General features: G+C 44.6%; 2 protein-coding genes across 3 annotated transcripts in view; both read right to left on the bottom strand.

Annotated features, from left to right (window-relative positions):
* Positions 1–664: 664 nt before the first annotated feature.
* LOC135916553 (uncharacterized) lies at positions 665–2,765 on the bottom strand. 2 transcript variants are annotated; one of them, XM_065449973.1, is made up of 2 exons: positions 2,709–2,765; positions 665–2,627 (listed from the first exon to the last, which is right to left on the bottom strand). In XM_065449973.1, the coding sequence occupies exon 2, from the start codon at positions 2,622–2,624 to the stop codon at positions 1,608–1,610; it is 1,017 nt and encodes a 338-aa protein (XP_065306045.1). In that variant the 5' UTR covers positions 2,625–2,627; positions 2,709–2,765; the 3' UTR covers positions 665–1,607. The 2 variants fall into 2 exon arrangements, with proteins under 2 accessions (XP_065306045.1, XP_070389930.1); XM_070533829.1 differs by having other exon boundaries at positions 2,703–2,761.
* Positions 2,766–12,331: 9,566 nt separating this feature from the next.
* LOC135916575 (cubilin-like) overlaps positions 12,332–25,452 on the bottom strand; it is a 259,475-nt gene continuing 246,354 nt past the window's right edge. Inside the window, exons 17-19 of the mRNA XM_065450011.1 lie at positions 20,869–21,029; positions 15,186–15,365; positions 12,332–12,965 (exon numbers count right to left, since the gene is read on the bottom strand). Coding sequence (XP_065306083.1) covers positions 12,826–12,965; positions 15,186–15,365; positions 20,869–21,029 — 481 coding nt within the window. The 3' untranslated portion in view covers positions 12,332–12,825. The remainder of the gene's footprint in view (positions 12,966–15,185; positions 15,366–20,868; positions 21,030–25,452) is intronic.

The following is a 25,452-nucleotide window of genomic DNA, read 5'->3' as shown; positions in this document are numbered from 1 at the left end:
GAAATGCGGCCGCCGTGGCCGGGATTCGATCCCGCGACCTCGTGCTCAGCAGCCCAACACCATAGCCACTGAGTAACCACGGCGGGTGGCCGTATGGTTGTCGAAATCGCATCCCTGCACAGACCATATTTTCTTTGGAGGCCGACGAAAGCTTTAGGTGTAGAGTGCTGATCCTATAGTCGGATGCCAAGCCCGTCGGCCAGCGCAGTCGCACGAAAACAACTACACAATTATCTGGCGGTCGTAACCCACTACTTTTGACTGAACAGATTAAGAAGCAATGAAACCACCCGCGTCACCAAATTCTAACAAACTTCGACAAGCAAGAAAGCACAAATTGTGAGGGGGGGGGGGGGAGGGGCGTATTCCAACAGGTGATACGAGTGCGCCTTTCTGCCCATTTCAATACGGGCATTGCACTGCGAGTGATAGTGGCGTCAACGCCCCCTGTAGCGATGGGCGCTGAAAAGAAATGCATTTATTAACCTTTTAGGCGCCGCACTATGAATCATTAGCCAAAAAACTGAAATTGGTGTTGATAATTTGCATTGGTCTTCTAAATTACCTATGATAAAAAATACAGCCGCGTTCACAAAGATTTAGTAGGTTTTCTCGCATGTTCCATTTTTGGAACATTGGCATTTCTCATATGAAAAATACAAACTTTGTCTGGAACAACCTTTATTGACTGTTAAAGGGGGATTGCTTTCTCATGTTAACAGAAACATAATTATTAGCGTCATGCAAGGCCTTTCAAAAGTATAAATGTTTATAACAATGCTTGCGAAAATTTATTTTTTCATCCTACTTGCTTCACAACACGTGTGTTAACACTTCACAAGCCATGGTATGCTGCAAAGCATTTCGTGTGTAGGCGCTTTTTGCACTGCTGACACTGGTTCATCGTGTTTTTCTTGCACTCAGCACACCTCCCCTGAGTTGCTGAGATGATGTAGTGGCCATCAGTTTTCCTATCCTCGCGTCTCGGATGAACCCGAGGTCCAGGCCGCACAGTGATTCTCTGCTTGAGGTGCAGCAAGGACATGACGACGTCACGCCGAAATGCTATGTGTGTCATGGCGGCATCAGTTCCTTTGTGAAGCTCGCAATGAAGGAGCCATCCTGCGATGACAGCCATGTTCAGACCATTGCTGAAAAGGTTCCACCACCATTTTTTGCTCCGAAGTCTTGGCCGATAACTTCCGAGGAGGCGATCGAGAACATCTACTCCCCCCATGCCCTCATTGTATTTTTTTATCAAATATGGTTGAGGAATGTCTACCTTTTTGTTTGCCCGCCGTGAGAAGCGTTTTGCAGTTCCAAGAGGCTCATGGCCGAGGTGGTTTGAAGAAACTGTGACGACTGCATTGTCGTTCCACCTGCATGTGTAGACGACCCCATCACACTTGTAGTGGAAAGAACCTCTTTCCTCTCTTCCGACGTCTTTCGAGCTCTTCAGTGGACAACCACCGGTTCTGGCATCTCGTACAGTCCCCGTCGCTCGAATGCTCTGGTTAGCCAGTTTCGTCAGGAGACCGTGCGAAGTGAAAAAGTTGTCAAAGTAGACTTCGTGCGGTTCAGGGGCGGGCAGGACAGATGTCATATTGCTAACAACCCTCAGCCCGAGAGGTGCCTTCTCGTCCTTCTCGTTTCTCCAGCAATATATTTCCATTGCATAGGGGTACCCATTCATTCAAAGAGCACATCATCCATATCTTATACCCAAATCGAATAGGTTTACCGTGAATGAACATTTTGCACGAGTGGTGGCCATAATAGGGCACCATGGACTCGTCGATGCTGAGGCTTTCGTGGAAAACTCCAAACTGGCGGAAACATTTGGAGAGTTCGTCGTAAAACAGCTGAATCTTGCCAATCTTCTCGCCTTCTTTCAACTGAGTGTTGTCCACTACATGAAAAAACCTTTTCAGCTGCCGGAACCTATTGCGGGCCATCACTGTCGCGACTAAAGGCACACGAAGATCTTCTGCGGTGCTCCAATACGAGTCCTCAGATGGAACGGAGTGATATCCGCTCAAAAGTAAGAGACCGAAAAACTGACCTATATCCGCTCCAGTGACGTCCACCTCCTCCCCCTTTTGGATTGCGTACCTTGCAGTCAGTTCAGCCAGTGAACCAAGATATTCTGGAGAAATAATTTTGCTGAACAGCATAAATGGGCTCATGTCTGCTAGCTCAGGAAATGCCTCTAGCAACAACGGAGGGTTTTCTCTGGGAAGTGTTTTGTCGAACGTAGCATGGTCACCCCATACTGCGCTAAGGGAGTGCTTCGGGGTTTTTGTTTTTCCAGCCTTGTTTGAAGACTTGCGCCCTTTTCCAGCAGTCGACTGCCTCCGCGCTGGTTTCTTTCGTCGTGGCTCAGGACTTGAACATGCAGTAGGTGAATCAACGTCTTCATCGCAGCACTGCATAACTTCAACCTGCCCGCAAACATCATCGGGAACAACTTCAGAAAAGTCATTTTCGTTCACGTGCTCCTCGTCAGTAATGTTGCCGTCTTCATCAGGCGGCAATTGGCATATAGACGCACTTTCGCGTTCGTCATCGGGAAGGCTGAAGAATAGGTCAATTGCAGCCTCCAGTGTGAGGAAGCTTTGTGCCATGACCTACAACGAGAGTGATTGCGTTGAGAAGCACAGAACTGCAATATAAAACTAGCCGCGAAGTCGTTTTCTACTTACACTCACAAGGCTATGCGGCTATGCGCTGCAGTTGAACGCTGCTCCTTCCACGTGCCACGCCAGAACGCCTTATGTCAAAATATTGCCAAGGAAAGATAGCGTTCAAGTTTGTGCCAAACGACACGTAGAGGGCGCCATCAACATGCCGAAAAAGAAGAAAAACACGGCGAAATGCATGCGCGAGTGTACGCTGCTTTTGACAACATAAAACGCCAATGTTCCAAAAATGGAACATTCGCCTAAAACTCTAAAAACTGAAAACTAGAGTGTCATTATTATTTTTTATTTTCTTGCCCAGTAATACTTAACTATATGTCGATATTTTAGTTCTACTTTGCTCGTTGGAACAATACATTTTTCTTGCGAAATAATTCAACAACCGTATGGCGCTTAAGGAACGCACAATATGCCTGTTTGTGAGCACTTATCTAAAGCTTTTAAATAGGTTGACAATCAAAATTATTATTGCTGTGTTTTCTACAAGTATCAGTGTGTATGCGAAAAGAAAAAGAAAAATGTTCGATAGATAAGGAAGAAAATAAAAAAATCAGGTTTCGTAGGTTCCATTTTTGGAACATTGGCAAGTAAAAGGTTAATAATAATAAAATTAAACGTATTTTCTTAACTCATCACGAATATATAAGATTGACTGGGAATTTTATTTTCGTTGAATGAATCTAACTGTGTCTCGTTTGAATTAAAAAACGCGTTTTTCTTTCCCAATGTTTGTTCCCTCCAAACATAGTCGCGCTTCAATCGCTGCTCCCATAACCAACCCCCCATGCTGATGTCGGTGACAATCTGTACTGAACCGCTTTTCGCCCGAAGCTTCGCGACCTATTTGAATCGACCTTGGTTAAGCCTCCAAAATGCCGAATCAATGAGAAAGTCGGAGATCATAGAGGCGATCGAAGCGATCGGGGCAGACGAAGAACTGAAGGAATGCCTAGAGAGCATTGCAGAGAAAGAGGAAGAGCGTAAGCGCCTAGAGGAAAAAGCAGAGCGCGAGCGCGCAGCACGTGACGCCAAAGAAGAGCGCGACACGAAATGAAGCGCCTTGAGATTGAGCTTCTGAAAGCCCAAAATACTGAAAGACCTAGCACACAGGCACGTGAAAGCGAGCGTAGAATTACAGACTTGATGGTACCCTACGCAGGAGGGGACATAGGTCTTTTTCTGGTCGCACGTGTGAGAAGGCAAAATTCGCGAGAAACACGTGGCTTGCTTACGTTACTGCCACGAGAGGTATCTGATATCATATCACCCGCATGGAGAAAGAAGCAGTGGACTTCGATGAAGTCAAAACAAATCTTCTTAAAAAGCATAGATTATCAACAGAAGCATTCAGGCGAAAATTCAGGGAAGTCGAGAAGACCAAAAGTGAGTTATACTCAGATTTTGCATACACCTTGCAGGTATACCTAAAGGAATGGCTCAGAGAAGAGGGTGCACTCGGCGACGCCGAAAAGACAATGCAGTGCGTTGCTTTAGAACAGTTCTACCGCCGGCTGCCAGTAAACATCAAGTATTGGGTTCAGGATAGACCAGGCGTAGGCACCGTCACGAAAGCGGCAGATCTCGCTGAGGAGTACGTAACTCGCCGTGCGGACGAAGGCAACGAAGCTCCTAAGAAGGGGATCAATAAATACAGACCCGACAAGCCAAAGCGATGGTCAAAGTCGAGTCGGTATAAAACAATGGAAAGGTCAGATTCGGTGAAAAATAGTGACGAGGACAGCGAGGGAGAGAAGGAACCACCCGAACAGAGTGCAGAAAGGCAGAAGGAAAAAACTTTCGAGGCAAAGAAACCAGTAGTTTGCTAAAACTGCCAGCAAACGGGGCATATCTCCGTGGGGTGCAGAAATCCCAAACTATTATTGATGTCACTAAGTAGTAACGTAGAAAGTCTGAACTTGCTAGAACCATACATTCGAGACCTCGTGGTAAACGGCAAACCGTGTAGAGTGCTTCGCGACTCGGCAGCCACAACGGACCTGGTGCATTCATCGTACGTAGAGGAAGGCCAATTCACCGGAGAATGTGCTTCGATAAGGCAAGCCGTAGAGGCCTCCAGTGTTTGTCTCCCTGTGGCCAAGATTCGTATCGAATGCCCTTTTGGAGTACTGGACACTGAAGCTGCCGTTTCGGTACATCTCCTGCCGCAGTATTCGTATTTGTTTTCTAACAAATCAGAGGATTTGCTACGACGCAAGGGAATCGGGTTTAGTGAGGGAACAGTGCAAGCCCTAACTCGTTTCAAGGCAAGGGAGCACGCGGCCAAGGCAGTGTACGAGCGTCCGATGGTGGAGGAAACAGGTTTGACGGAGGATTCGTCAACGCAGCGCCAAACAGGAGAGCCCTATAGGGGATAATGCGGAAAGTACACCATCTAATGAAGAGGTCAGGCAAGCACCGCAGCCCGAAATGTCTCGAGAGGCAGAATGCAGGAGAAAGTTATTGAACGTAAGCCCTGCCACAATATTTGCTGATCAAGAAATGCGTAAGGCACAAAGCAATGCTTAGCATTACTATGACAGAAAGGCTCGTACGCGACGCTTTGAAGTTGGGGAAAAGGCAATGATCCTGAAACCCTCGCTGAAAAACAAACCAGAGGTTCAATGGGAAGGACCGGTTGACATAATTCAGAAATTATCTGAAACAAACTACGTAATCACGGTACCGGGAAAACGAAGGACACCACCAGTGTACCATAGTAATCTACTTAAACCCTAACGGCAGAGGGAAGCCATTGTGAACATGTCCCTTAACCAACCTGAGGTATACCTTAACCAACCTGCCTGTCGACTTTCCAGAGTTAACAACAGTGACGGAGGCAAAAGACATTCACGAGACCATTGACAAGCTAGTAGAACAGGCGGAGTTGAACCCCACTCAAAGGGCCGAACTGAGGGAACTCGTGCTTGAATTTAAAGACGTATTTTCAGACACACCGGGCGGGACCACTGCGATCGTTCACGATATCGAGTTAACCTCGTCGGACCCAGTTCGTTCGAAAGCTTATCGCGTTTCACCTCGTCAACGTGAAGTCATGGCCGCTGAAATAAACAAAATGTTAGAGCTAGGTGTAGTCGAGCTCAGGAGAGAGTGATTATACCTCGCCTCTTATCTTGGTTGAGGTTCAGGAAAGGAGCCGCGACCATGTATCGACTACCGCAGACTCAATTTAATCACGAAGCACCAGACTTATCCAAAACTGCAGCATATCAAGGAAAGGCTTGAGAAAGTGAGCAGTGCTAATTTCATCTCTACGCTCGATTTAGTCAGAGGGTACTGGCAGGTACCGTTGACCAAGAGGGCAAGCAGGCTTGCGGCGTTTATTTCCCCGCTGGGAACCTTTCGGCCGAAAGACCTCAGCTTTGGATTGAAGAATGCGCCATATTGCTTCTCTAGCCTTATGTACCAGGTGCTGCGAGGAATGGAGGATTTTGCACTTCCGTATCTCGATGACATAGCAATCTTTTCTTCATCATGGGCGGACCACATGCAACACTTGCGAACCGTGTTGTGTCGTCTACGAGAGGCCAACTTAACTGTTAAGGCTCCCAAATGGCAATTAGGACGCGCGGAAGTAGCTTATCTAGGTCATGTAATAGGGCAAAGGCCATCGTCGGCCTTCCGAGGTTAAACTGACCGGAATAGACAACTTCCCGCAACCACGCACCAAGCGGGACATCAGGTCATTCCTTGGTTTGGCGGGTTACTACCAAAGATATATCCCGCGGCATTCCGAGATTGCGAGTTCTTTAACGGATGCTCTCAGAAAAATAGAACCACAAATGGTAAAGTGGGATGACGCAAAAGAAAAGGCTTTTGGTATGCTGAAGAAAGCACTAACGAGTCAGCCAGTGTTGAACGCGCCCGACTACTCTAAGCCATTCATTCTTTAGTGTGATGCCAGCGACAGGGGTATGGGGGTGGTGCTCTGTCAAAAGAGAGATGACGAGAACGAACACCCTGTACTGTACGCCAGTAGAAAGCTTTCAGTTCGTGAGGAAGCATACAGTGCATCAGAAAAGGAATGCGCCTGCGTAGTATGGGCGGTGCAGAAGCTAGCTTGCTATATCGCTGGTTCAAGGTTCACCATAGAGACTGACCACTGTCCCCTCACCTGGCTGCAGTCCATGTCTACGAAAAACGGCCGTCTTTTGCGCTGGAGCTTGGCTCTTCAACAGTACACCTTCGACATTCGCTACAAGAAGGGTAAGCTTGACGGCAATGCCGACGGTTTGAGTCGTTTAACGAAAGCTTCATGCTCACCCGGATTTCCGTGGCATTTTTACGTTCGTTCATACGCTCTTTTTTCCGAAGTGTAGTCGATTGTTAGCCGATTTTAATAACCACGTCTTAACGCTTTCAAGAAATGGCTGTCTTTAGTGTTCAGGGGGGGAGGACGCGTGTAGGGAATGGGAAAGGTGTAGCGGGTTTTCTCTCTTTTTTTTAAAGCCTGGTGTAACTTGGAGGAGGGTGGCCTTGTGCTCGCTGCTTTGTGGTTGTGTGTCCAGCACTGTTTTGGGGTGATTGTGTGCCCACGCAGGAGACGAAAAGTTGCGAGACCTAATAATAATATATGGGGTTTTACGTGCCAAAACCACTTTCTGATTATGAGGCACGCCGTAGTGGGGGACTCCGGAAATTTTGACCACCTGGGGTTCTTTAACGTGCACCTAAATCTAAGTACACGGGTGTTTTCGCATTTCGCCCCCATCGAAATGCGGCCGCCGTGGCCAGGATTCGATCCCGCGACCTCGTGCTCAGCAGCCTAACACCATAGCCACGGAGCAACCACGGCGGGTAAAAAATGAGTCCAGTTTCACCGGACCGGACCAGGGAGAAAAGCCACAAGAGCGCCACGAGAATTGATGAACGGCTCCCAAGAATCTACCAGCTGCGAACCAAGGGTTCGTCACCTCTGAGGGGAATTCTGCTATTGAAACGCCGATCCCTCGCCCAGTGGCTGCTGGCCCCTACGCATCGGGATTTTTTTTCTCCGCCGGCGATGCTGTTACGGTTGGCATCTAGCACGCCGTGCAAAAAGGATTTTCGCCCACCATGCCTCGTCGAAACGAAGTGTGACTTCCTAATTCGCCATGGTCATCTCGAGTGTCTGCCGGTCTGGCGGAAGCCCCGCAGTGTTTACAGGCCTCTTTTGCGTGTGTATGCGACTTTAGAGGGACCTTTTCCTCGAACTGTCAAACTCTACAGAACTTCCACGAACCAGCAACGCGCAAAAGAGGACAAGCGTCTGAAATTCGCGGAGGCTTGGTATAACCAGATGCTCGGTATAACTGGAGGCGGGGCCCCCTTCCCGCGAATCAGACTCAGTGCTTGACGTGACGTCGACGGAAGCAAGATCCCTCCCACGATTGTAGAGAGCCTATTTAAAGGGCTCCGGAATGTACCTTTTTTCGACTTCATTCTCTTCGTCTTTCACCAACCTTTGAATAAACCGTGCAAGTTTCGCACTAGAAATCGTCTCGTCTTTGCTTGGTCGCCATGGTCTACCGGATGCCTGCAGCCCGCCGACAACGCCACGCTACCTAATAGTAACGTCGGTCGAGCTTCGATAGGCAGGCGTCGCTACAACTCGGCAGCAGTACGATACGCTACCCTGGAGTACGCAACATCTACTATGAGGTCTTGTATACAGGATGTCCCACATAGCTAGACAGAACCATGGTAATGTTTACCGCCGCTTAAAGATTGATTTTTTTCATTCTGCTTAACTAAATAAAAAGTGTCAATGAGAAAATTGTAGAGCAACATGAAAAACTCCCGATACAGCTTTCTTTTGCTCGATGCGTCCTACATAGATATGTTTTTCCGAGCGTGAAAGAAGGCCGGAAATATACGCAAAATCGCCAGGCGACTGGTGGCTCGAGGCAATGTGCGTGTATTTGTGGGCTCTTTCACCTCGGAAACACTTTTATGTAGCACGTATTGAGCTACAGAAAACTGTATCGTTTTTTTTTCATGTTGCTCAACAATTTTCTCATTGACAGTTTTCACCTGATATTTAGGCTGATCAACTAATTAAGTATAATTATATATTTAGCCAGAATAAAAAAAAATAGTCCGAGTATCTCCAGGCGACGGCAAGCAACACTACCCAATGGTTCTGTCAAGCTATGTGACATTTCCATATTTTTAATGTTTGGCTCAAGTTATGTGGGACACCTTGTATACTTAAAGACCCTCACTTCAGTGAATTGTTTGAGGTTCCACAAGTGCAACTGATATATATATATATATATATATATATATATATATATATATATATATATATATATATATATATATATAATCGCCCTCCACCCTTCAGAAAAATTAACTTTCTGCCTATGCATGAGCAGCAGCAAATGCATTGCTGGGCGTATCTTACAAGGTGCTCAGAATTTCCTGGACTTCCCGTTTTCCAGGGCTAGTCAAGCCTTTGTTTTTCTTGTGAAAAGTCGGTTTCACTCGAAAGGCGAAGCATCGATTGCGATAGAAAATTAATCGACTGGCGTACGAAGAATACAGTTTTATCGGACGTAAAAACTTGCAATTGGAAACATTCGCTTACTAATTAACAAACATGGCGTCATGCACGCACGGGCGAACATGGAACACCTCTTACTCGATGACTGCGGACACTCGCTGTCAAAATGCTGGCGTGAAGAGCGGCAGCAGCAGCAAGCGAATGACCTTCGCAGTGCGTTAAATTAAATTATGGGGTTTTACGTGCCAAAACCACTTTGGTGAGGCACGCCGTAGTGGGGGACTGCGGAAATTTTCACCACCTGGGGTTCCTCAACGCGCACCTAAATCTAAGTACACGGGTGTTTTCGCATTTCGCCCCCATCGAAATGCGGCCGCCGTGGCCGGGATTCGATCCCGCGACCTCGTGTTCAGCAGTCGCAGTGCGTTCTGCATGAACTAAGCGGCAAGAACAGAGTGCATACAAAACCTCAGCCGTCGACGCACCTAGCCTCTGTACCGACCGCAGATCGCTTTCAAGGCAGGGCTCGTGCTGCCGCGCCATATGCAGCTGCCGCCACCGAAGCAGAACACCTTCCGCACTGACATGTCACGTGTACTCGCACTACAGTATGCAAAAGTATTGCACGTAAATAAAATAAACACGTTCAATAAATAATAACAGTTGTATCCCAATGGCGGCTGACCGTGCCATTCTTTAAAACCGATGGTAGCGCTAAAAAGGACGAACACAACCTTTTTTAAAAGCTCGTAATGACATTTCTTTTGAAGATACTGTACGACAGGTCTTAAGTACTCTTAACCATGGTAAAGGCCTGGCTTTTACCCATGAACTTCCGCAAAATGGCGAGATACGTTTTTTAGACCTCAGGCTGAGGATAACCAAGGGACACACCTGTTTGGCGTATTTTCCACGCGCAAATAAAGAGTTTTTGCCCTATGAATCATCTCATTCAAAAATGTGAAAAGAGCAATTGCATCACTCTGCATGGAATCGGCGCTTCAAAAGTCGTGCCCGCACGAAATGCTTTTTTAGCTTTGACAATCAGATTCGCAGGCTTTTGGCCGCAGGCTTCCCTTGCTCGGTCCTTGTAGCAGTCGCTGAAACCTCCTCAAGAAATTTGGTCCCCGACGAATGAAGGCTGCACGTACCTGAACGCGTGAAGACCAAACCTGAGTGATGCTAGGGTGGCTAGCCACCCTAGTGATGCCTTAGATTCATAAGGTTTAACACAACCTCAAAAAAGTGGCCAGCAGGCACAATGTGCCGCTTGTTTTTTTTCTGCGCCAAACCAGTTGGCGAAGCTGTGCCCCCGCATCTGCGGTGAAGGTCAGCGCAGTTGCAAAAAGCAGCATGAAGACGTCCTTGTCAGGTGTGCCCTAGGAGTGGTTTACTTTATTCCCCTGTCCTGCGGAAAGTGCTATATCGGGCAGACGGGGCGTTGTCTCAATGACCGCTCAAGGGAACACTCTCAAAACTTAACAAGGCAAACTTGCGAATTTGGTTTCGCATGTGATGGTTTGCGAGTGCGTGCCACGATTCAAAGAAGCAAAGGTTCTGGGCAGAAGTGCAAGTGCTAAAGCTTGAGTCTTGCTGGAAGCTTTCCACATACAAAAAAAAAAAAGGCGGGTCTGTACATCAGCGATGTTTCAATAAATTTGTACTCGGCTGAGCGCACACTTCTGGAGATTTGAAAAATTGTAACATATGGCTTTTCTTGCTACTTGGGTGTTTTATCATTCTTCACTTCCCGCGACTGCCTGCAATAAAGTAGGCTGGTGCAGTTCGGTTGTGCGCATGTGTTGCGATTCTCCGAAATATTGAACCCTTTTCAAAAAATAAACCAGTTGTCAGCAGCGTTTCCTCGTCGTCGTGTCGTCTTTTCGCCGTGTTTGTCCTTTTTAGCGCTACCATCAGTTTTAAAGAATGCATCACCAACTAGCCCAGCACCAAGTTTTATTGACCGTGCCGGCTAAGCGAATTCACTCACCGACTCCACTGGCAGGTATGATCGTGGAACAAGGGTGCAACCTCAAGTCCCCCACAAAACAAGTACATGAGTCGGCAGATGCGATAATGCTCATGCATTATCACCCGTGAATGCAGCGGAACGCAGGCTGGAATTGCAATACTAGACGACTGTGGAGGCTCTATCTCGAGGATGAAATTAACAAAACCCTGGCTATTATCTACAATGACCACCTCTAGATGATCTATATAAATGATCTCGTCAGTCCCGACCGAATTCCTATCTGCCCTAGCTGTGTTGTGAATGCCTTTACAGCAAAAAACGCAATATTTTGCTGAATAAAGTGCGCATAAGAAAATCGACGTAATTCCCCATCTCTTGAATTCGTGTTAATGCTGTTCTTTTCCCGAGTAGGCTTAGCCTGCTCTATGGCGAGGGGCACGTTGAGAGATCTTTACAGTGAAGTGACCTCTATAATCAAGGATTTTCAAGTTGCCAAGCTCTTCATTACAAAAGCGTTCGACTGTCACTGTCCCTTCGTTCTAACACTTGCCTGAGCCTGACCCTTGGTGGTCATGCTCAATGTTCTGGAGTAGCTCGAGTGCGAAATGAGGCATATTAAATTTTTACACAGCTTAGTCCAGCAACCAGCTAATGTAGCACTTTGGGTCAGCTGTACCACCCCCGAAAGTATGAAGGCATATCAATTTATAATTGCTTTAGACTCTCAAATTCCAATCAGCCTGCAATCCTGTAAGCTCTATATGGACCTAAAAAAAAAAGAAGAAAAAGCTAAAATAAACAAATGCGCTGAAAAAATTATCACCGTTATGATGAATTTCGGTGAAAAAAGAAAATAGGTAGGATCCACCTGTGACAGTCCTTATCTGAACACACCCAGAAGGGCGTGTCCAGATAAGGGCTACTGAGGAATTTGAAAGTTTCCTTCCCTGGTCCAAAGCATCTATGGCTCTTGTTTTAGATATGTGCAATAATGTCCACTGACTTCTGTAGCATTTTTTTGCCTGGGACACAGGCTGTTGCAGCGGTGATAGCAAAGAAAATGCAGAGTGGGAGCAATGTACTCAGGGAGCTGAATGAAGATTCGATTCCATTTGCTGTCTCTGTTTTCATTTTTTCAGTGTAAACATGTTCACACAATGACAGAATCTTGAATACACCTTTATTCACATATAACAAATTCACACTGCATATGTATTACAATCGTGCAGACAATGTCTAATCTTAAAAAAAACTGGCATCAATAGGAAAGCAACAGTTATCACAATGCCTGTTATGCCAGCAAACCAACATCATTATCTCCTGCAGACAGTGCAAAAATGGCTAAAATGTTCAACTACCAACAACCACAAAACTAGAGAAAGAAAACATTACTTTAGATCAAGAAAATGCACGAGAGATTACTCTAGACAAACTGAACCAAGAATAGCACAAAAAATAAATGCATATCATGCAATACAATCGTGAAAAATCAGAGCTCTAGTTTGTCTCCATTTCCACCAACGTCAAGAAAAGGATATCACATTACACACATGATGCTGGCGATAAGAATGTGTGGCAACTTACTAAAGATTTGCCACTATTTAATCAAAGAAACCTTGCAGCCCTACAGGAAACCCAGAAGACAAGTTAAATTATTCGGAGACTGCAACATTTGAAAAACGAGAGTACCGATATGCTCGGTACCGCCGCACCAATACTGGCACAAAGAGGGCTCCAGCGGCTCCTATCACCAGTGCCAGCAGAACTGTGATGACAAAAGCAGCCACTGAAACTGGAAAGAGAGATGCGTGAGTACCCTATGCTGCGCCAGCAAACTTGAGACATTTAGCACTAAGAAGCTCATGTAAATGACTAGACATACAGCAGATACTGCTAACGGTTTCGTTACTGTGCCTATAGAAATCAATCAAGTTGATTGAAAGTTGTTCTACATACTGTTAAACATCTTTTGTTGCAATGCTGCTAGCAACGTGATGCATTGCCTGAAATGATGTTCGAAGTTTTCAACTATTTGTCAGATTTGACCATTTTTGGTAGGTTGCACAAATGAAAAAATACTTCGACTGGAGGTATCATTGAAGCTAGCCTTCGTTGTTCAAGCCCTTCCTCAATAAAATGATGCAATATTTGAGCTTTGGTTGACCCGGCAATGTCAGTTTTAAATGACAGCAGCAGTGTTTTAACGAAGTCTGAAACAACAGTTGGTGCTCATGACTGCATATTATTTTGATAATAGTGTTCAACTCATATCAAAAGACTATTTTTCACACCATGGGTTGCTTTTACCCATCAGTGTTTAGACAGCAAATGTACAAACTAATATGAGCAATCCTTTCCGTGATGTGGCTTTTTAACTCGCACAAGAGCAAGCAATCGATTCAGACTGACCTTCGACCAAAGCTCAGTTACCAGTCGAATCACTTATATTTTGAACACCGCCTGTGCAAGTGCCCTTATTCATTAATGTAATAATATTGAAACACTCCACATTACTGTACAGCACTGTACAGGAACTGAGCAGAGCATGTGGAGGCTCCAGCACCAGTTGAGGACACACACTAGACCACCTTGCTTGCACAGAAAATCTGACCCAATGCAATAATCAAGTATGAGGAGGCTTTTGCATGCTCCCTGACCTGACAACCATTGCTTTGTGAGCCTAAAGAACGGAGAAAAAAAATGAACCAGGTGCCTGCTGCAATGAGTGAAAAACAAATGCAGTCTGTACAATAGGAACTTATCCGTTTTCAGATTTGCAAAGCTACTGCTTTCCTGCCCAGCATATCACATCGCTAGTATTGAGGTGGACAAATATTCATATTTCTTTTTGTGTGATTTGACTTGCAAAAGCTGGGAAATAGAAGCCAGCTGCATATTTCAGATTTATTTTTACTTTCAGTACTTATACTAAAAAATAGCAACTAATTACTTTCATTCGTGTCGCTTGAGATGTTTCTTTGAAGTTTTACGTAAGCGTCCTCAAAAGACTGCTGGAGCAATTATTACTGCTTTACATACATATAGAAGACCAGTGATCAGGCTATCAGTTTACTTATTACGGTATATGTTGAGACTACAACTTGAAATAAAATGTTAAAACATAAATGCACTGAAAGTGAGCACATTTCTAATGGTAACGAAAGAGTTAAGGAATCTTCGGGGGCACTGCAGGGGATATTTTTTATCATGCTTGACTCAAACTTTTAAAGCATCAATTCTCCCATGCCAAGAGATGTGAATGTGTAACAGCAGATGACAAACAATGCCGTCTGCATGTGATACCATCTAGCGGTCAAAGAGAAAGAATGAAGCTATTGAATTTTAACTTGCATGTATAACTTTTGCTGTGCAGATTATAGCATGTTGCAAGAGCAAAAGAAAGTTTTAGTATAAAATTTTTATTTTTTAAAGCTTCAGAAATATTCTGCTGTTCATGTATCGTCCCCAATCAAAGCCTGAATTGGATGATGCAAACTTCCGGGGTTGCGCTCACTGGTCCATTGGCAATGCTGTGCCTCCCATCCCGACAAATTTTGTGGACGGCCTACTTAGTAGCCAAACAATACGCTTAGAAAGCAAGCTGTTTGTGCCATTGCAGCCATGGTTTCCTATTGTGCAGTTTGCACGAAAGCTGGACAGAACTAGTCAATTTGCTAAAAAGGATTTTAGTAAAGCTTTTGTCAAAGATGTGCACCCTGCTCTACATGTGGCTCAAGCAGCTCCTCACTCAATTGTACATAGAGATGTAAGCACAGCTTCAAACTTATTTTCATGATCAATTTTAAATCTAGTTATGTTCAATTATATTAGAAATATTTGTGCTGGCAAAAACAAACGGCCAAATTGCTCACATGGTTGGCGAAGCAGTACCCTGCTGCAGTTGGCTGTAAAAACGGTCTCAGAAGCCATTTGTACGATTGCAGCCATTGTTGCTACCACAATGATGATTACCTTAAAAACAGTAGAAAAAGAAAAAAGACGCTATGCATACCTCCACCTTTGGATGGCATTGGTCCTGGTGGGCTTGGAGTGGTGGGTGATGGTGCAGGCGTTGGATGATAACCACAGCCCACCTCATCAGTGTTATCACCGCAGTCATTAATGCCGTTGCAACGCCAATCTTCATGGATACAGATCTTGCTGTTGTTGCATGTGTCTGACACATTACACCCTAAGAACAAATGTGCAATTACTAGGAATACAGTTCTAATAATTTGAGGTAATTTTAACCACCGATTATTACATGTGACAGCAACAAGCATGCAAATATACAAATTAAAGTGTGGAAACTTTTTTTTTTTTTTGCTAGGTGTGAACCAACAGGCTCTCTACAGTGCATCTGTGCAGAAATTTGTACACAGACAAATGAAACGCGAACAAGAAATTACAAAGGAGAACACTTTTTGCAAGAGAGAGAGAGAAATAACATTTATTAGTACCAAAGGAACTAAAGCCCAAGTCCAGGCCTCCTAGTAGGCTCATACCTCCTGGCCCAGAGAGTTCATGATGTGCTGCACCAGAAGCGGCCACCATAGCTGTTTAAACTTTCGCGGGGAAGCGGTCCACTCCTTCCAGCTGCTGAGACACTAGTTGTATGGTAGTTTAGAAAGTATTGCCTTTCTGAAGATGGAGTTGGCAGGGCACTGCCACAAGGTTTGCTTATTTGATGGTAGGCCCCGCAATGTTTGCAAGTGGGGTAGCCTGGGTCCCTGTTAACATAATGCGTATAGTGTGGTGTGAGTAATGTGTGCGTTTGTGCTTTTCGTATGACTGAGGCGTCCTCTCTCGAATGCACGTAGGATGGTGTGTTGAGATTGATGCTTCCCTGTGAGACTCCAAAATATGCAGCCTTTTGTTTTGCTGTTCTTCCGCTCTTTTTTGCGGTTGTAAGTGTCTTCAACAGGCCACAGGATAGGCAGTCCCAGATTTTCTGTACGGGAGACCTGGGGTGCGATCTTGTACGCGTTCCAAACTTGAACGGAGGCAATCTGTTCTTTCCGTCGCGAAATTGGCGGTCCGTTCCGTTGCGTTCGTCCGATAGCAGACAACACGGAATGATCGACAGCAGATATCACTTCACAATTGACGTCATGGCGTTCGACACCGTTCAAACTGACCAAGCGTGTGCGGCTCGGTGGAACGGACCGCCTCCGTTCTATTTTGGAACGCGTACAAGATCGCACCCCTGATGTGCTCTTTAATTTCCTCACAATCCTTGACAGCCTGGAACCCACTGTATACATATGTGTAGAAAGGGGTGAGTACGCACGTACATGTGGAGCTTTGTGCATATGTGCAAAGGCAGGTCACCATTTTGCATGTCTCTGCAAGTGCCTTGATGGTCTGTTTTGTAATAATGTAAAATGGATGTATAATTTCCATTATGCCAAGCATAATCACTAGCAATTCTGCATCTTGTGGCGTTGGGACTCTCTCAAGTAACATTTCACAAGCGTCAAGTCAAGGCCCACGACTGCTGCTTTGCTGCTTTCAGCTTTGACTGGCTAGATGTTTTTATCATGTGTCTGTTGCATTATACTTGCCCTTTTTGACTGCCATTTTCAATGTTCTTGTAGGAGCATATTTTTTGGAATGGCATCTACTTTTATCCTTGGCAAATCCTCCCATGGTGGTAATTTCGGCATAATTGGGGAGGGGTGGGGGGTAAGTTAGCGGTTTCATATCCCAGTCTGTTCAGTATTTGTCGACGCTAATGAGATGATTGTCTTTGTATTTGCGCCTAATTGTGGATGTTTATTCTCTGTCTTCTAGTGAGTTAAAGAGCCCAGTTGCTTCAATTATGTGGTCGGGTGCAAACATAGAAATTCCGAAGTCTAGCACACTTTCTAAATATGGTGTCTATTTCTTTTTTGCATTGTGCATTGGTTATCTCAATGTATAGTAGATAGTACATTATCCTGGAAAAGATCAGTGCTTCTGTAACCTTAAGTGCCTCAGATTATTTCATTTCTCTCTTTTGTCTAGTTATTTTACACATCACTGCAAGGATCTGTTCAAGTTGCACGGTCAACTTCTGCACCCATGTCGTCGCTTTACCATTGTCCTGCAGAAAGAAACTGAGGATTCTTATGGTATCCTTGCGGAGTAAAGCTGCGTCTCTCATTTGAAATTTTATTAGTCTTTATATTCTTCGGCTCGCTTGCTAATGCCTTCATTAATGACAATATATTGCGATTTCTGTACGAAAAATTCTAACCTTATTGTTTTGGCATATACATGTATGGTATCTAGTCCATCTTTGAATAATTTCTTCTTGCCATCCTGGTCCTAGGTCTGGTATTCCTTCTAGTTTTATTAGCTGTGTAAACTTGTAAACACTCGCTTACTAACCAAATTAACAAGCATGGTGTCAGTGCACACAGGCAAACATGCACAAATCACACTCGATGACTGCAGACACCCGCTGTCAAAATGATGGTGTGAAGAAGTGTGGCAGCAGCAGCGAGTGAAATGAACTTTGCGCTGTCTATTGCTTCAATGCAAACTGAACGGCGAGAACAGAGCACACGCAAAGGTACGAGCCATCAGCCCACAAAGACGCAGCTCCCAAAGTAGGTTGTTTTCAAGATAAAGCCTGAGCGACTACGTGTTGCTGCCGAAGTACAAAGTGCCCCCTGCCTCCCCTCCCTCTGGTTCCATGCGGGCGACAGAAGATGGCGCGCTTCCTCCCCACTTTCCTCCTATGAGCACGAGAAATTGTGCCCCGAATGTCGACTCATCCTCACAGGCTTTCAACCGCGCATACAGCATACGGTGCGAGGCAACAGTGTGATCAACCTTGGACTTTATGCGGAACATTATGGCGATGGCGGCGGTGAAAATGTGCCTGGAGTGTCCATATAGTCGCTATCGCAATAAAACTAGGCTGAAAATAAGCGATTCACCGAAGCAATTGGCTATGACGGGAGGGGCGAGCATAAATTAACAACATGCTACTGGTGGTGCTGTGCAAAACCCCGCAAGGAACATTAAAGGGGCACTATAAAGAAAAGCACTCTTCAATTTCGTGGAATTGAGGAGATTATTAGAACAGCAAATGAAGGTCATAGTCTTCAATAAACTCTGTGTCGCAATACTTGCGATAGCTTGACGCCACAGATTTCAAAGTACTTTTTCGTACTTGGGCCGTTGTGGACGAAATTTGCTAAGTAGTCTTCTGCTCTTCTATAGGATGGCATGTAGCACAACTCCACTGAAGAACAGTTATCTAGGTCCAAGCAGCCGCCATCGCAATCTATGATGTCACAGCAAGCTGGGGCAGAAAATCCAAGATGTGGTCGCCAGTTGTCTTTTGTTTTTGCATCTTTTCTGGCTTACAAAGCCTGTTTTTAAGGTAAGAGGGGCTCTTTTGTTATTTATATAAGTAATTTACTAGTGCAGTTGAAATTAGTTTTTTATTTCCTTTTAAGGAAGGACTACTTCATAGGGTTTGATATTGCACACATTTTGATTCAGCTTTATTAACCCTATCAGGGCGGTGTGAGCACGTAATGTTCTTTATTCTGTGACTGATATGCACTTGCAGGAAAGGCGTAGGTTAGACTACTTGCTAGTTCGCACTTAACTTTTAGAGAACAGCTTTTAGGCACCAGTTCCTGGGCTGAACATCGGCGTAACCACGCAAGTGCGCTTATGCCACTCATCATGCCAGCGTTCCAATACTGCCCCCCTCGCACCCATGCCACTGCTTGTGCCATTGTCATTGTCTTCTTCTACAGCCTGCTCCGATGCCGCCCATAATGCTAGCGTTGCCAAGCTGCCCCTCCCTCTGTGAAAGTGCCGACAGCACTGACCCACTGCCAGTAGGTGCAGTCATTTCGGTCTGAAATTCTTTGCCTCAATGAATCGCAAAATGAAAACACGTATAAAGCTGCGCTCAAATTTCACATTAGTGAGTATCGTAATCGTTGGACATTTTTTTTACAACGAGCTTTACTACCACAGGCACATATATTACCAAAGACATCGTTGACAAAGAGCATGAACTGCAGTCTAGTACCCGATTACCATGCATGTGGTCATAATGCCGAATGCCAAATTCAACGACCTCAAATTCTCTTGAAGAAAGGAAGTAATACAGTGCAACTAATAAGGTTGCAAGCAAGCAACATGAATAATACCCGTGTCACACGGGCGTTTGGAAGGCCTTCCAACCGATAGTCAGTTGACTCAAAGGTCAAGTTCGAGCTGCCACACGGGCTGTTTCGAAGGCCGCCGAGTCAATGGTCTATCGAGTCAACGGAGCACCTTACGACTCTATCGAAATCTCGATGGCCTTTGAGCTACGGAAGCGGAAACAGCGCGAACATGCCTTCTCGTTCACATTGTGCTCGTACTCACGGTTAGAAAGAACAAATCAAACCAAATGCTCTTAAAATACTATATATGAGTGTTATTCATTATTCAATAAACTGTTTTTGCCACTTGACATGTGCGAACACACACCAGAACGGCAGCCGCATCGAGTGGCGCAAACGTTGCCGCAGTTTCGCTACTCAACAACTTAAAAACTAAACATATATGTATGGCAATGTACAAACATATTCTTTTTAAATGTATAAACAAATATAAAAGAAATTATAGTGCTTTTAAATGGTTTTAATGTTGTTTAACTTTTCGTGACATGAAAACGAAAATAAAGATCCGCAGCGCCACACAATTGTGCGAGAAACGCCTGAACTACTCAACGGCCTTTCAAAAGTGCCGTGTAGCAGCGTGACAACTCCTTTGAGTCGATAGAGTTGTGGCGTTTCAAAGGCCGTTGACTGGAAGGCCTTCCAAATGTGCCCGTGTGACACAGGTATAAGTATGGTGGACAATGACCACCTTTGGTATAAAGCACCATTGTGCATCAGCTCTCGATGTGCAAAACTACTGCATTGATCATGCCATTGCAAAGACCATTTGTGGCCTCATACACACCTCATGGTTGGCACATAAAAATAGGAATCAATTTGATTCTGTCACCTGTCAGAGAGCCAGTCGCGCTGGCTGTAGCCCGCTGAACGAATGCAGCTAATGAATGTAATGGTGCCCCAGTTTTTGTATTGCCTGGAAGCTAACCAATTATCCCAACGCTGAAACTACTCGTGGCACAGTAGTGGCACAATTCAGGTGAAAGACAGTTTTGGAGCAGTACGAAGCAACTAATTCCAGTCGGCGGAAGATTGACGCAGCATTCCCACCACTAGTATGCAGTACCCTCCTCAAACGAAAAATCTGTTAACAACGTGCATGTTTTGGCTAGCAGCTTGGCTTGGTTGAACTGCAGTTGGCAAACCAATATGCCAATCCAGTGCTATAACACTGATATCATGGTCGCATATTTACGGTGGTGGAGCACACATGTATGTAATTTATTGTTGTTCTTGTGCCTAGTATTGGCATAGCCAGATGTTGACTGATCATCAATATCCACAGGATACCTTTTGCTGGTCCATCAGAGGCACCCCGTTTGCATTTCTTTTGCATAGACCTGATCAAATTTTTCCCGTGGGTACCTACATGTATGCTTATAACGAATATTAGATATAATGAAGTTATCTTTGTGGCTGATGCAATGTTATAATGAGATTCAGCTATTTGTATAGATTCAAATAAAAATTTTAGTGACCGAAGACCCCCCCCCAAAATGAAAAGAACACATAACTTACTGTAAGTGGTGAAATTGAGCTGCAAAGCAGCACCAGATTCATTTCCAGCCACAGTGACAAACTTCACCAGGATTGTATCAGTACGGCTCAGCAGGTTTTCTCCTGTCACATTCCCCAGAACAGGGCTCCTAACACTGCTCCCATCATACACAGTCAGAGTCCTTCATTAGTGATAGAGAGAAGGTGGGAGGGAGGAAGAACATTTATTATATAGTGCTTTTCAGAAGAACACATCTGCAAACAGTTACAAATTTCTACCTTACAACTCGATTATGTTAGGTCTAACACAAACCAGGGAGTTGCATAAATTTTTGCATACAGTGGTGCTGCACTAAAGCAAGGTTGCAATGGCTCTGCATACAGAAGACGGCACTTGCTAAAGCAATAAATTTAAGGCACAATAATATGAAACCACCTTTACAGGAAACATGAAAGTTTCAGCAAAAAAATTAATGCCAGAGTGACAAAGGTAACCTAACAAAATCGAACATGATCAGTCAAAATTTAACAATGTTCCACTATTGAATTCTCCAGGGCCACACAAATAGCCTTTGGATAAGATTGGCTCATATGTCTGGATAATATTTTGAAGAAGAATATACGGTCTGTATTACCGAGGTGTTTGAAAGTGCCCCCAAAAAACAGGGCAAATGAAATATTTGAGGGATGTCTTTGAGATATCAGCCACATTCTCGGACATTAAAAAGCCTCAAAATTCATTAACAAAAATGCATTTACAAATAAGATGCAGAACATATGTTGCCCAGTTAAAAGTTTTAATTGCATATTTTAGTCAATTAGTTCCCTAATTATTAAGTTTGTGCAAATATTCAACATTTTCTAATATTATATTTAATATTATACTATTCGATACTCACTTTGGCTCAAATTTTAGCAGAATACTTTTTCAAGTATTAAGGGTGAATGAACACAATTTTGAAAGCATGTACAACCGACAGATAACACAAAAACACATATATGATACAGTTAAACCTCAATATAACGATGTCGGTAAAATTGAAATTTTACCATTTTGTTATATCAAAACATTGCTACATTGAAATTTGCATTTTTATGCAAATAAGTACAGTCACTAACATATTTTTCTTAGAAGGGAGGGGCCGTAAAATTTTCCAAATCATAGGGCAATTGGGGTGAAAAGGGGGGGGGGACAACAACTTTCACTGAGAAAAAAAATTTAATGTTGTTGAATTTGAGAGTTGGCAATCAAAGATACGGTATCATGCCGTGATGACAACGTCTTCACATCGGCGGTAAGAAGCGAAGCTTTCACCTCTACTCCAAAACCACAGCTGACAGTGTCTTTTGCAGTGGGATGACACTACCCGCGAATTGCTCTTCACGCCTTTCAACCAACGCAGCATCAAAATACGTCAGACACCTCAAAGAAAGCTCCACTTTAAATCCCATGAAAGCAAAGTGACGGCCGGAAACCTGTTCATGGCCACTATGTTTGTGTACATTTGCGAAATTGCACATCATATCCGAAAAATCGAGCAAAATCCAGTACTGTGTTCAAAATTTGGTAGCCATTGTGCATTTTTTTTTCTAGTATTGGTTATACAGTTAAACCTCAGTATAACAAAGTAGGTAAAATCGGCAGTTTGCTTCGTTATATCGAAGTTTTGTTGCATTGAAATTCTACCTTCTATGCAAATAAGTACAGTGGCCAATCTATTTTTCTTAGACGGAAAGGCGCCATAGAATTTTCTTAATTATCCGGCAATTGAAAAAAAGCAATCTTTAATGAGAAAATTCATTCTAATGAATCTGGGAGTCGGCAACAAATCATAGTTTCATTCCACGTCAACGATATCTTCACATAGGCAGTACGAATTAAGCGAAGCTAGCCACGCTTTCACATGTACTCTGCCACCATGGCTGATAGCGTCGCCCGCACTAGGACGACACTATCATGAAAAGCGCCAGCAGTGGGGAGCGAATGCTTCGTCTTCCTCTCACTCTAATGGGTCACCGAAACTCGAGATTACGCAACATTATATAGTAAATGCCTAGGAAGACAGCTTACATGATACCACGCCGTCTTGGCATGCCCACTCTTTGCACACTTGACAGATTACCTCTAAAGCAGGGAGCGTGGCTGTATATGCACTCAGCTGCAATTACAGCCATGTGAATGTGAAGCCACGGTCGAGACGCGTGCCAACTTACCCTGCCCCGTCCCTCGTGCGCACTTGATCACATTACCGCGAGCTTGCTCCCCTCCCCCTCTTTTCCTTTGCTCGTGTGGGGAGATGGCACCAATGAGGTTTAAGAAAAACAGCTGGAGCGAAGGGAGCGCCCGCCAAGTGAAGCCGCTGCCTCGCCATCTTGCAGGACGCAAAAGCATGCCAGTCGCCGCAGTTTATGTGTTTCGCGCCATTGTGTCTTGCCGTGCGCAGTGCTGTGCCAATCCCAAAATGTGCTAGCGCGCTCGGGTGTTTTTAGGAAAGTTGAGGTATAAGCAGTTGACATGTTAGCATTATCTTTCTTGTTTAAATAAGGTTGCAGATCACCTAACTCTAGAATAAAAGTTCCGAGACCCTCCAGGCAATAGGGAAGAAACCCATGACGATAATGAAGATAATAATTAATACTTATGTTTGTTGCATGTACAGGCGCCCAAATCTTTAACTGGTGTGCGGAGCGGCGACTTTTCCGTGCGTCAGCGCCGTCTGACGGGGCGAGGCTGGAAACAGTCTGAGGCTAAGCGCATGCGGACAAAGCGCGCTCAGCTGGGCCCATCGTCTACTAGGCTGTTTCCAGCCTCGCCGCGTCATACGGCGCTGACGCCCGGAAAAGCCGCCGCTCCCACACACCAGTTAAAGATTTGGGCGCCTGTACTGCTATTTCTCATGCTTTATCTTCAGCTTTTAATTGCTTTTTGTTCTGACGGCTTTCACAATTGATGAATTTCTATACTGCATTAAAAAAAGATGAACAAACACTAATTATCGCGGCAATTCTTTTTCTACTTTGCGGCAGCTGCATATTGATGCTGATAAAGTGAAAAAATGTCTAAGTGTTCGGATATCTGTGATTCGGAGACCTCCAATATGGCTCGCCTTATAGCCCACAGTATTGCATTAGAACTTGAAAATCTGTTAAGCAATTAAAAACCACTGGAAAAGTCAGTGAACAGCAGCTGCGAAGCTCTTGGCATGCTGCTTTTTGCCTCCCCCCCCCCCCCCGCAAGATGGCCGGTGGTGGCTTTTGCTCCAGCAGTTTATTTTTAACCTCCTTGGGCGGTACTCATGAAGCCACCATGTTTCTTTCCCATCCTCACACACTTACACACGTATTTAAAGCACAAAGTGCGTGGGGCGTGATGGGACCTTATCGCACTAAGACTTTATACGGAATATGATGCGGCTCCACTTCGGCAGTTGCTCTTGTTGCACTGTGCACGATTTGAGAGGTGCGTTTGCAAGCAACCGCTTGTAATTCATTCATTTGACCATCTGTGTCCGCAAATCTAATCATTTATTGTCTCGGCATTCCTTTGCTGCAGAAGTGAAATTTAATTATATTGAAATCGCATACAAACACATTTCATTATATTGAGGTTCTAATTATATGGTGTTCTATGGATAAGAGGTTATGAAAAAATAGATCGTTATATCGAGAATTTCGTTATATTGAAGTTTGTTACATCTAGGTTTAACTGCATAAGTAAAAAAAGTCACTGTTTTGCCTGAAAGGGAAAGTATTGATAGCGATAGCATAGTATTAGACAACTACACGAAGGTTCAGTTTTATCAGCCGTATCAATTGCAGAAAACATTTGTCTACTAAATAAATTACCAACCAGGGTGGCACAGGCAAATGTGAACAAATGTCCCTTAGTGACCGCGAACACTTAATGGCACAATGCTGGCATGATGAAGAGTGCAGATAGAGGGGAGCAAATGCTTCCGTTTGCTTCTCAATTCAATGTGTCTTTGAAACTTGAGAGTACACTACTTCCAGCTCTAAACACGTGGGTAGACAGCATACATTAAACCAACTGCCAGCTTGGCTTGTAGCCTGTGTGCCCCCGCTGCAGCGTGCACTTGATCACGTTATTGCATGCTCAACATGCATGCAGGAAGACTGCATGCATCAAGCGATTATCCTTCAAGGCTCCCCCTTGTATATGTTCCCCTGCATCAACAGCATATGCATCAACAGCATATGGTGTGCGGGGCATGTTAGGATCTTGCTGTACCTGGACTTTATACAGTACATGATGGCAAGAAGGTCTTGTGTTTAGTACCTTACAGATACTCATGGTTATCCCTGTCGGCCTATTGCCACATGAGGCAGGGATACTTCTTCTGTGGCTAAAAAGTACAGAGCTGCTTTGAAATGCAGAAACTATCTGTAGCACACTTGGAAGTGTCACTGTCTGAGCACCCCATCTATTTTCGTAAGTCACATCAACATATTGTCTATCACATTATGTACTCTATAGATACTCCAGGCAAACTTCTGTAGCAATACCGTATTTACTAGATTGTAACGTGCACCCATTTTCTATACCCCCCCCTCCCAAAACACCCTTGATTGTAATGCGCACCCGTC

This window comes from Dermacentor albipictus, chromosome 1 (genome assembly GCF_038994185.2).
Source record: "Dermacentor albipictus isolate Rhodes 1998 colony chromosome 1, USDA_Dalb.pri_finalv2, whole genome shotgun sequence".
Lineage (NCBI taxonomy): Eukaryota > Metazoa > Arthropoda > Arachnida > Ixodida > Ixodidae > Dermacentor > Dermacentor albipictus.
Note: the sequence above shows the minus strand (reverse complement) of the source record. Positions and strands in the feature narration are given on the sequence as shown.